Raw genomic sequence first — 12,753 nt, 5'->3', positions numbered from 1 at the left:
ATCTAGGAAAGTCATTGAACGGATGATGTTGGCTTCCATAGCCTGGAAATGAGCTCTCCTTCTATTATAATTACATATTGTTTGTGATAACAAGTTCTGCTGAACTGTTTTGCTCACTGACCGTTCATGGATTACGTCAAGAAAATCTATCAGAACATGATAGCCGTTCAGCAATGCTGACAAAATCCTGAAATTATCGATCATGTTACTTAATGTCCGGATACAAATCCTGAATAACCCTGAGTAAACAAAAATCTCTTCCAAAGCGGTCGTTTATCATTTACATTATCCAGCAGCAAATGGTAAAAAGTCTATATTTATTGGCTTGGTCAGTAGTTAGCTGGGTTTTTATTGATGTTTTGTTACTGGCATTTGTGCCACATAACCGCACACCTCAAGAAATAAAGATTACCTCAAGATTGTTTATGGTATCTCTAAAACCATGGACTAAGATAAAAATCCATTAAAAATCTTCTATATCATTTAAGGTATCATTTAAAATCTGGGCATTGGAAGTTGCTGCAGCGTGTAGATTGCAACAAATATAAAGGCTTTTAGTGGTTTCGGAACTTGTGGTTAGGGTATGATTTTCACTGGAAAAAGTAATTAGTGATTTTCTGAAGATATATGTACATGCCTATATCTGTCTGTACATGCCCTTTATAGATAGCCTTTATTTCTTGAAGCATGCGGTTATGTAACACAAATGCTAGAAACTAGAAACAAAACATTTAAATGAAACCCAGCTAATTACTGACCAAACCAATAAATCTAAGCTTGTTAACATTTGCCGCTGGATGGTGGAAGTGATGAACAATTGCTTTAAAAGAGATTTTCGTTAGCTCAGGATTGATCAGAGTGACCGGGCATTAAGTAACGTGATCGATTATTTCAGGATCGCGGTAACATCGCTAAACAGCTATCATGTTCTGATAGACAATAACGTGTACTACAGACGTGATTTCCTTGACAAAATCCATGAACTGGTCAATGCGCAAAACAATTTAGCAGAACTTGTTATCACACACAATAATTATAATAGAAGAAGATTTCTAGGCAATGGAAGCCGACATCCTCCGTTCAATGACTTTCCTAGATTCACAGAAGAATCGACGCAGGTTGCTTTGGGCAGCTATCGACTGAAGCAAGCCCGTAGTTACTATGGTGAACAGTACTTATAGCGAAATGGTGCATTCATCACAGAGCTCGCCGGAGATATCCCAGTGGCAGAAGTTTGGGAGATGGCTGGATGAAATCACCTAGTATTACAAGGCCGCATATAATCCAGGTATGTATAAACGAATTTTGTCCACATTGCAGCTGATCCAGCACTTCGTGCGAGTCAAAATAATTGTACGTGTATTCAAATTCGTATAAAACAATCAGAACAGTAACAAAATCATAAAATCGGTTACAATTAATTATACAAAGTATATTCATTTTTTGTATAACTTGTATAACACAACATATAATGGCCCCACAGCCTTCGGGTCATAATGACAATTGCTTCACATCATTAGTTCTAGCAATATCTAACATTATTTTATGTTTACCAGCACTTTTAGAAATCAATAAAATGTATGAAAATGACGAATCTTCGACCTTGTATAACTTGGTTCAGAACAATCCTACAACTTTTCTGCCATATTAACTATTACTCCAAATGGCTAGTTCTAACGATCCGTACCATTTTTTTTCGTTGGCCGGCACTTTCAGAAAAGGCCCAAAAATAATGATCTCCTTTGGGCGTTTAGTTGTAGTTCCGTGCCTCGGAGAGCATGTCAAGCCTTCTTGCCCGGTTATTATCATTAACATCTGATGAGCTAAGGATACAAAATAGTCCCTGCTTATTTTGGCAGCGACAAACTTACGCGTTGCCGTGGGTTATGGGTACAGTCACCATAGCAATTGCAATATTTCGAATAATTTTTTTGTTAGTTTTGTCTTCTAAATATATAAAAGGGAAAGCTGACTGACTGATCTATCAACACACAGCTCAAACTATTGGATGGCTCGGGCTGAAATTTACCATGCTGATAGCTATTATGACGTAGGTAAGCATCCGTTAAATTTTGTTTTTTAATTCAACCCCTAAGGGGGTAAAAAGGGGTTTGAAATTTGCGTAGTTGACACGGATGTAAGCTAGTTATTGTATGATTTTGCTCAAAATCGGCGACACTGCATTGTCCCAACTCCCAATGATAGAAGAATAAATAATAATTATTATATTAAACAGTAGGTAAATAGCATCTTAATTAGAGTTCTGTGGTTTTCACTAACCTGCATAGTATTTGGTCTCAAACACTCCTTTTCTCCCTCTTGGTCCATGTTTAGTAATGGAACCGCCCCAGCCACACAGCCATGGCCCTCAGGCATGTTCCCATACTTGGCCACTTGAATACTGATGTAGGTTCCTATTGGACATGACAAGGAGACTATCTCGTCATCACACGCTGCTCGCTGTCTCGTTCTTAGTGTACCAGCCAGCAACTCTGTAACAATGACAGTATGATTTATAATAGAGCGAGACCCTAGGACCACCAGAGGTTCATTTTTTTGAGAAAAAATATACCCTAGTAGAGTAGCGTTTGTGTAAATTTTTAACATACGCATATCTGTTAGATTGTGACAGCGACCAATTAATATAATAGTTTTAACTTGCAACTCGCTCCAGCAATGCGCGGTACTGCAATTACTTTTATACATGGCATAATAATATTAAGTATTGTAAATTGGATCTTTGAAAACAGCAATCGCCGAGTTTCCTGCTGATTCTGCTCGGTAGAAAAGGTATTCCGAAGCAGTGGTTGATGCATTTCACTATTCAGAAATAGGTGTCTGTGAAGGTTTATCCAATAGTAGCTTATATGAAACTCTCCAGGTCTTTAATTATATCCATGCAAAAAATTATGTCGATCTTTTGCTCCTGATTATAAAGACAAACCAATAAACAAACACACTTATAATATGGATAGCTATAATAGAGTAGTAATATAAGCAAGCAATAGATGTAGAGTGTAAACCCATGTGATTAGATACCCGAGCCGTAGCCGAGGATTTTAGTAGCAGCACACACACACACCCACCCCTACAGTATTAAAATCTACAACTGAAATGAACCCCTACACTTACATAAGTCTGTACCATATTATTCCTATGAAACACTTCGCTTTATTATCCCCATCTCATAAATCTTGGCGTACTCTGCAAACACCTTTTATTCACATTATCACCCACTATTGTTTCACACGATTCCTCTTATGACTCCATTTGTTTTATCGAACGCCATGTTCTTTTGTCTCCCTAATGATGACGACGCGTGATAACTGATAAGCTTATGGTGTCTACTTTATTGACACTTGGAACCATATTATCTCGGAGTTTACTTTACGACAGTTATTGTTGTGTGAAAGTATTTTGTTACAATCTGTTCAATGAGCCGTTTTATGAGGAGTTTTGAAAGTGATTGCTTACACAACAATGTTTTTAACCCCCGACCCAAAAAGAGGGGTGTTATAAGTTTGACGTGTATATCTGTGAATCTGTGGCATTGTAGCTCCTAAACTAGTCCTACCTACTCCTAGCACAAGCCTGACGCTTAGTGAGAGAGGAAAGGGGAATATTAGTCATTTAACATGGCTAATATTCTATTAAAAAAACAAAACTAATGAACCGATTTTAATTTAGTTTTTTTTTTTGTTTGAATGGTGGCTTGATAGAGAGTGTTCTTAGCTATAATCCAAGAAAATCGGTTCATCCGTTTGAAAGTTATCAGCTCTTTTCTAGTTACTGTAACCTTCACTTGTCGGGGTGTTATAAATTTTTAATTTACACTTGTTAAATATAGTACTTGTTGGTGCCATTTTGAAAGTTCGCACGGTGTGAAAATATGTAAAGATTGGATAGTGATATAAATAATTATTACATGTAAATCGCTCGGCTATATTTCCGAGCCGTAGCGAAGAGTGTTAGAGCAACACCTACGAGTATGTACGCTTTTTAACTTTTAACTACATTTGTAACTAAAACCCCCAAAACAGCATTAAAATCAACAATTCTTTTATAAGCCCTTACACTTACATAAGTCTGCACCATATTATTACCATGCAGCGATGAGCAAAACGGTGCTGGAGAAATACCTTATCACAAAATATGTATTTCCATATTAGCTTCTTAATATAGTGTCTAAAAACACTTTTCCTTTCTATCCCAGAAACTTTTATACCTTACGGAATAAGGTTGGTCTTTATATCCGAAAATCATATTATTATAGTTTCTCTTGCTATTTTTTAAACACCCTTAACACCCTTTGTCTTCTCGACACAAATTGTAGTTGCCTGTTTATATTCAAATGACTTATAATAATATGGCTTGCATGTACTCGTGTCGCAATAAAATATAATTTCCTTCTAAAATATGAGTCCTGTTCCACGGAGGTAATTTCGAGGGAGCACTAGCCTCAGGGCAACGTGGTTTGCAGCGCTATACAGGCGTCCATCTATTTTCACTATCTAAGTTAGGCATCAATTTGATTTTATGAGGGGTACAATGCAGCACTTTGGTAGTTACGTAACACAAATTCGACTTAAGAATTCACTTTGCCAGAGTTGCAAGTAATTGTAAAACCATGTAAGTATATCTACAAGTTTTCAGCTGATGTGTTGTTTTTGAAACCCCTTGACTAGCCAGACTGTGCCCACTTTGTATTTAGCGGTGCCAGTGGGCATGTTATGTAGAAAACCTTAGTTTTTTCCATTGGTCCATTTCTCATACTCTTCTATCAAAACATGATCGAAGAGTATGTGAAAGTGGCTTAGGTATTTGCTTAAGTGTCGTGGAAGTGTTCATAAAGTAACGACGTGGTATAGGATTTTATTATCAGAAAATATGTTTTGTCAACGTGACTAACTAGACCGCGTCCACTTTCTATTTAGCGGTGCTAATGGGCATGTTAGGTAGAAAACCTTAGTTTTGTCCACTTTAATTACTCGTGCATGATCGAAGAATGTGAGAAAGCAGTTCAGGTATCTGCTTGAGTATTGTAGAAGTGGTCATAAAGTAACGACGTGGTAGGAGATTTTTATATCAGAAAATATGTTTTGTCAACGTGACTAGCTAGACCGCGCCCACTTTCTATTTAGCGGTGCTAATGGGCATGTTAGGTAGAAAAACTTAGTTTTGTCCATTTTAATTACTCGTGCATAATCGAAGAATGTGAGAAAGCAGTTCAGGTATCTGCTTGAGTATTGTAAAAGTGTTCATAAAGTAACGGGGTAGAGGACTTTAGTATCAGAAAATATGTTTTGTCAACGTGACTAGCTAGACCGCGCCCACTTTCTATTTAGCGGTGCTAATGGGCATGTTATGTAGGTCACGTACATTTTAGTAATTACGGTAAGTCGCTCGTTTAATAATCATAAGCATAACCCCTACGGCGAAACATACCTACACTTTTATTAAGGCTATATTTTCTTTGAAATATCCATTTTACTAACGAGTTTATGTATTTGCAACTGCGAGAAAAACGTTTTATATAAATGTAGCTCTAATTTTAATAGAACTAATTAGAATTTAAATTATTTTGAAGTTCTTTAGAGTTATATGTGTTTATAAAGTTTTATAAAAAAATGCGAACTACTTGCTGTTGATTTAACTAAAACTCGAACTCAAACTATCATGTATTCAAATTGGGCCTAAATCCTTCTCATTATAAGACCTGTGCTCAGTAGTGGGCCAGCGATGGGTTGATATTGACTAATTTCAGCACCATATGGCTTTCAAAATACGGATAAATTATTTATTTTTGTGGCTCAAAAATGAAATTTGTAGGTACATATTAGTACTTTACTTAAAAGATTCTGACATTGTTTCCATATCCATTCAAAATCACTAAATGCAAGCATTGTATTTTTCAATGTTTGCTTTCATAGTCCAGGAGCAAGAGACAAGGTTAATAAAACAGCCGTAGCAGTTAACTCAAAATACATTATTACTTGATGACGTGCCTAGGAGTTGTCCGGCGCGTTGCTTCGGTCAAACGTATGCTCCATATTAGATTTTACACTTACTACAACGTTGATCAAATTCAAACCTAGTAACACAATAACGTCAGAATAATACTTAAGGTCATTTATTCAAAGATGAAAATTCAGTACCATTGATATTTATTTCACAAGGCTACCACTGAAAGCGTTGCTGTATATTATGTATGGATGAACTTTAGTTTTAATTCGACAATACCAAGACCCATTTTACCGCGGAATCCGAAAAACATCCACCATCGCGAGGTCATGCGCACGATATTTTGAACACGGCTCACCAAACTTTGCTTTTATAGTCCAGGAGCAAAACACAAGTTTAAAAGAACTGTCTAAAAAAGGTATCTGTTTGAAGTGAAACTTTGTTAGTTTGGGACGGGTGTCTGAAGGCTAAAAGCGAATCTTCAAGCGAAATGAAGCTGAATTGCAATGGTATGGACTGAGTAGCGCGTATTTTTGTCCATACGAGTGAACTAGACGAAATAGAAAAATAAATCGATTATTTTCCATACATAAATGATTTTTATTTGAATCGAATATGTAATAGCTGAGGAACACGTATTTTTGGCTATAAGCAAGAGTACTGCTTATATACTGTTAAGCTTCACTCCTGTCGGGTGTCTCATGACAACACGACTTTTTATACATAAAATATCCAATACAAGATTAAGAAACATTGGAAAGATAAGTATATACAAGTGTAAATTAAAAATTTAGAACACCCCCGACAAGTGAAGGTAACTAGAAAAGAGCTGATAACTTTCAAACGGCTGAACCGATTTTCTTGGATTATAGCTAAGAACACTCACGATCAAGCCACCTTTCCAACAAAAAAAATAATTAAAATCGGTTCATTAGTTTAGGAGCTACTATGCCACCGACAGATACACAGATACACACGTCAAACTTATAACACCCCTCTTTTTGGGTCGGGGGTTAAAAAGTATCTGAAATAGATAAAAGTTCCCGGAGTTAGGTTAATGGAAATATATCCTATTTAAAAGTTGAGTGGTGACCCGCGTCACGTAACATACCTACCGAACTTTCCAAAGTTTTCGGACGTTATCGAAGCCCCGTTATCTACTTATACGCATATCCTACATCCCTTATCCTGATTACTAATGACTTTTGTAATGTCCTTTTCTTTTATAAATGAAAAATAAATTTGGACATTTTTAGGATTCGATAGTTGAACAAAAAATATGATACAAACGAATTAATGACTTTATAAAACTTAATACACCTAATTCGTCTTATTATATGTTTTCCAATATTAAACAATTCGTGTATTCCTTGAGTTATTTTTTTAATATCAAACTCAAGGTTGAGTGAAATTTCACATAGTTAAATCTTTTTCTGTTTTAAGTAATTGGCCTTCTCTATTTTTATTAAACAAAGATATTTTTTTTATAAAAATCTAGTTTTATATTTATTACTTCACATCCTGAAACTCTCTTGAGTTTGTATAGAAAACTCCAACCAGACAAAGCTCATATATTAATATTTTAAAACGTGATGACTACTTCGTACGCTTGTATGTGTAACACGCATGCGCGTAGCGATACTGACTACATACGAGTAGGTACTGGTGCGGCGTTTACGCACCTCTGGGTACAACGACACCTATTATGAACATCATAACTTAAAATTAAAAAAAACCCCCGACACAAAAACCTCTATAAGAAAACTAGAAAAGAGCTGATAGCTTTAAAACGGCTGAACCGATTTTCTTCGATTCTAGCTAAGAACACTCTCGATCAAGCCACCTTTCAAACAAAAAACTAAATTAAAATCGGTTCATTCGTTTGGGAGCTACGATGCCACTGACAGATACACAGATAGACACGTCAAACTTATAACACCCCTCTTTTTGGGTCGGGGGTAAAAAACATGGCAGCTCGTTATAAAAAAAGTCTATCGAATCGTTGATATTAAGTTTCATTACATCTAAAAAAGAATTTATCTGTAAACTAATTTGTCCTTTCCTAAAACTTTTGTAGTCAATATTTAATCGGAAAAGTTTTGCTAGTCCCCGGACACGTAGAGATTTGCCAAGTTGTACGATAATAATTATCAGTTGCTGTCTATCCGGTTATCTTTTGTCCTGTCCACTAATGATTTTTAGCTTCCAGTTTTCTATGAAAGATTTATTTTCTGTTATTCAGTAGTATTCTCAGCTTGAAGGCTTTCACAAAAAATAAACCATCACAATCACAAAAAAATCACGCTAGCTTACAGCATTCATGGTGACAAAAAATTTAAAAACTGAATACTTTTGAATTCGATTTTTTTCACTTAGGTAACTAATTTTTCATATATTCATTGGTCTTGCAAATTTTTATATAATTATGTTCTTATTGATTTTGAAATTTCCTTCAAGTTATTAAAACTATGAAGTACTGATAGTTGTTTCACATTCTTTACGCAAAAATTGATTGATTGATAAAATATTGGCTGTTAGTGTACAGTGTACACAATTTTTAACCTACAGATTTAAAACTACATTAAATTTCGTTTTTCTATTTTTGAAACCCCTATTATATACCTACTACTGTACCTACTATCTTAGCAGATAGCCCGTACGATACCCCGTAGCCCGTACGGTAGCCCGTAGGATGTCGGATAAACGAATACAATTTATCACCGGTCGAACGAAAAACTATCACGAAACCAACGTAGATTGTTCTGCTCAGTAATTTTTTCAACAACTCCTAATCTAGTTTCTACGTATAACTAAATAATGTATAGTATCCTGCAGGTATTTCAACAGTAATTTTCATCATTAAAATAATTTCTCTAAGTTTCAAATTCTATTCGAAAGCTGAAAACCGGTCTGGAAAAGTTTAAAACATATTTTCTTTTTATGAGTGGATAGGTATATATTCCAGACTAGAAAATGTAGCCATATTTTTTTTATTTAGATTTTGAAATTAATAATTACTTATACATTATATTTGTGTTCTTGTTGTAGAGTAATGCTTTATTCATTAAAAAGTTATATTCATTGGATGAATACATTTTAATGCAGACTTAAAAGTACCGCATTTGGGTCACATTCATAGTTATATCTCTCTATTCTCTTTTACCCTCGTGCGTTTCGTATCTTCTGTCTTACTCATCAGTGAAAACGAATTTTATATGCCATGTTATGAACAAAATATACGAGATCATTAAAATAATTAAGCTTATAGCATTTTTAGAAATTGCCTCCAATCGTATTGTGAAATATAATAGGCACGAAATAAGCCGCCCGTATTTCCTTCAACTTAAACCTCGTTCAGGAAAGTGAGTCTACTACCCAGTACGTACACTTCAGAGGGCACTAAACTTGTTTACGTCGCGCTTTCAATACTTCATACTGAACCTCTACGAATATGTTGACAGAAACTAAAGCTCTAAACAGATAAACTACTATTTTGATATAAGTAACCCTACTAAGATTTCCAGACCTTTGACGCTAAACTTCACATTTCAATGGAAATTTGACAGACCACAGCCAAATATATTATTTGAAGAACATAAGGATCTACAAAATTTTATTGAGTTTCATTGGTTAATAAAATCAAATGAGAACCAAACTACGTTTGTAGCAAAAGGATTAAAAATTCTTCATATTGTTTTTTTTTTAGTTCTCACATATTTTAAACATACTTATTACAATTTAATCTAGCAACAATTACATATTTTTAAATTACTTAACACAAAGACCGCTCAAATCGCGATCTTTATGGATTGAGCGCAAGTTTATCGATTGAAATTTTACGATTAGGAACGTATATTCCGTAGAAAATATTGATGAGGATTTTAACCAAATAGACATACAAATACATTTATTTTTTAAGTAAGTAAAACTTCTTTATGTAAAACGACTTTCGCACGGGAAGGCTCTCTGTTAAGTGGACAGATGACGTCAAAAGAGTCGCAAGAAATCGCTGGATCAGCGGCGCAAGACCACGGCGTTGAAGTCTGTACAAAGAAAGAGACCTTTGTCTTTCTCTTACTTTGTTCTTTTCTGTTGGCGTCTATTGGATGACTAGATTTTTTTAACTGGTTTCAACCGAGAGTTTAAGCCTTAAATACAGCCAGTCTGCTTAAGCCCTTAGCACACTCCATGTTGGCTCGAGTTAAAGGCGCACACAAATTATTGACAAGACGTGGCGGAGCGTACAGCCATAAGTCGAGTCGGCGAAAAGAAGGTTTTTTTTAGCTTAATGTTAGTTGCTCACACAGGATTTTGTATATTTCCATGAAATGTATGAATACAACTTGAATGTTAACGGCTTTGCTGACGCAACCATGCAAGAAATAACCAAGAATACCTTAACTTTTTTTGAGAAAATTTGAGAAATTATTTATTTTGTCTAGATTGGTCCAGTTTACTTGATAATATTAAAACCGTTTCTAATGAGGTTTTTCTATAAGTTACTTGACGTTTTCGTGAAGCAATGCAAGCGCAGTGAGCTCAATTATTTCATATGAAAGCAGAAAATTTTAAAGTATTTGTGTTAACACATTATATGCACGTACGTAAAAATCTATTCCATTCTATTCTATTCTATTCAATAGGTACAATAAAATGTGAAAAGACGTATCTAATATCATGAATATGAAAGACTCGTAGGTCTTGCGTAGCTATACATTGATGAGTGTGTAGCGCATTCGAAAAACTCCCGCGTAGCTCCAACGTAGCTACACTATACATCGATAAGCGTAACGCATTCGAAAGACTCACGCGTAGCTCCAACGTAGCTACACTATACATCGATAAGCGTAGCGCATTCGAAAGACTCACGCGTAGCTCCAACGTAGCTACACTATACATCGATAAGCGTAGCGCATTCGAAAGACTCACGCATAGCTCCAACGTAGCTACACTATACATCGATAAGCGTAGCGCATTCGAAAGACTCACGCGTAGCTCCAACGTAGCTACACTATACATCGATAAGCGTAGCGCATTCGAAAGACTCACGGTTAGCTATACTTACATCGATGAGCGTATTGCATTTTGAAAGACTCACGCGTAGCTCTAGCGTAGCTTCACATCAATGAGCGTTAGTGCGTTCCTATTCAGATAAATGTGCCGTCATTTACCACACCCGAATAGAGTCAACACTAAAACGTAGTCTATTTAACCAAGATGGCGTAATTCTAGGCTTTTCGGCACTAACGTCAGTGTTTAAAATGCTCTTTTTGATATGATGGCTAGCATGCGGGAAAAATTAGATAGAAAAGTTTTATATTTAGATAAACTTTCTAATCGTCATGTGAATCTAGAATGCCTTTATACTTAAAGATTATTAATATAATACAATTACATTATATGTATAAAATAGTTATTACATTACAGTTTACCAAGAAACCAGAGCTTCTAAAAATTACAAGCAATTTTTCTACAACAGAATACGGCAATACAGTCTCCTGTCAGATCTAAGTAACAATAATAAATAACCTTTGTCCAAGCCCCGATAAATTGCCGGTTGAAAGAAAAACACCACTCAGCCCTTAAGAGGGGTCTCTCCGTCACCCGCTCCATACAAACGTAGTTCGTCTCTCATTGGACTACTAACCAATCATACTCAATGGAATTTTGTAGAAACGTTCCGGAAACTAATATCTATGCCTGTGGTTTTCCAGATTTCCGTTAAAACATTCGGTTTCAAAGTTACGCGGTCTTAAAAATTTAGATACAAATCTTTGAGCCCCTGTAATTTTAAAACTACATATTTTTAGAAAAATCTAAAACACTACAGGCAGATATTAGTTTCTAGAATATGTCTGCAAAACATGGACTTTGGTTGCTTTATATTCAAATGAAATCGGAACTACGATTGTATGGAGTAAGTGACGGAGAGAGCCCTGTGTTATGTCTCCATAAAAACGTGTTTTCATGCATTCTTTCAACACGGCCATGACATAAAGGGCTAAATTCGCGGTTGTCACGATTTTAATTAATTTACGAGAGGGCGCGGCCCCACGCCTATTTGTTTCGTGTGTATGAAGTTCCGTCCGTTATTATTAGCCATGTTACTGTGCTATATTTTACTAAAATAAAGGAATAATTTTAAAAAAAAGTTTATACTTGTGGTTTACCCCGAACCAATACCTCGTACCCTATAAATTCTGGCCACCTGTTTTGTGTTAATATGTTAACAGTCCAAGCACCACAACTATTGACGGTGAAATATTCTAACTTTTATATGAAATGTGTTAAAAATAGATTAAAAAGTATGTACAGTATTTAATTTAACTGTTAGGTGCTTTCCGTATTTTTTTTTAGTATTAAGTACATAAAATTAGATTTCATATACCTACTTTTAATAAAAACTACTTTTATATACCTACTTATTTATATTATGTTAATTTATGAAATTAATTAAAGCAATACATATCCTCCTCTCTCCCTAAATAATAATAAACCTAGGAATATTAATAAATTAGTACAGCGTCAAAAGTGAAACTTAATATACCCAACCCAAATTATCGTTCCTATTTTGGCTGTTCTAGTAAATTCACTTAAGTAAAATTTTCCGTCAATTTACCCAAAAATGCGAAATGAAAATTCAAGAACCCACCAAAATAACATAAAAATAATGAGATTGCTATAATTACTTTTATTCAGCTTAACATAATAATTATTCAAGTGCCGTAACAACACCTTTACATTTTTCAACAATTTAGGGCTAGCGCAACAGACGGAGTGGAGCTGTGGAGT

General features: G+C 35.2%; 1 protein-coding gene across 1 annotated transcript in view; it reads right to left on the bottom strand.

The window, feature by feature from the left end:
- LOC123871782 (protein eva-1 homolog C-like) overlaps positions 1-12,753 on the bottom strand; it is a 35,018-nt gene that overhangs the window by 17,956 nt on the left and 4,309 nt on the right. The window contains exon 2 of the mRNA XM_045915723.1: positions 2,281-2,492. Coding sequence (XP_045771679.1) covers positions 2,281-2,492 — 212 coding nt within the window. The remainder of the gene's footprint in view (positions 1-2,280; positions 2,493-12,753) is intronic.

The sequence above is a fragment of the Maniola jurtina genome, chromosome 14 (assembly GCF_905333055.1).
Source record: "Maniola jurtina chromosome 14, ilManJurt1.1, whole genome shotgun sequence".
Taxonomy (NCBI): domain Eukaryota; kingdom Metazoa; phylum Arthropoda; class Insecta; order Lepidoptera; family Nymphalidae; genus Maniola; species Maniola jurtina.
Note: the sequence above shows the minus strand (reverse complement) of the source record. Positions and strands in the feature narration are given on the sequence as shown.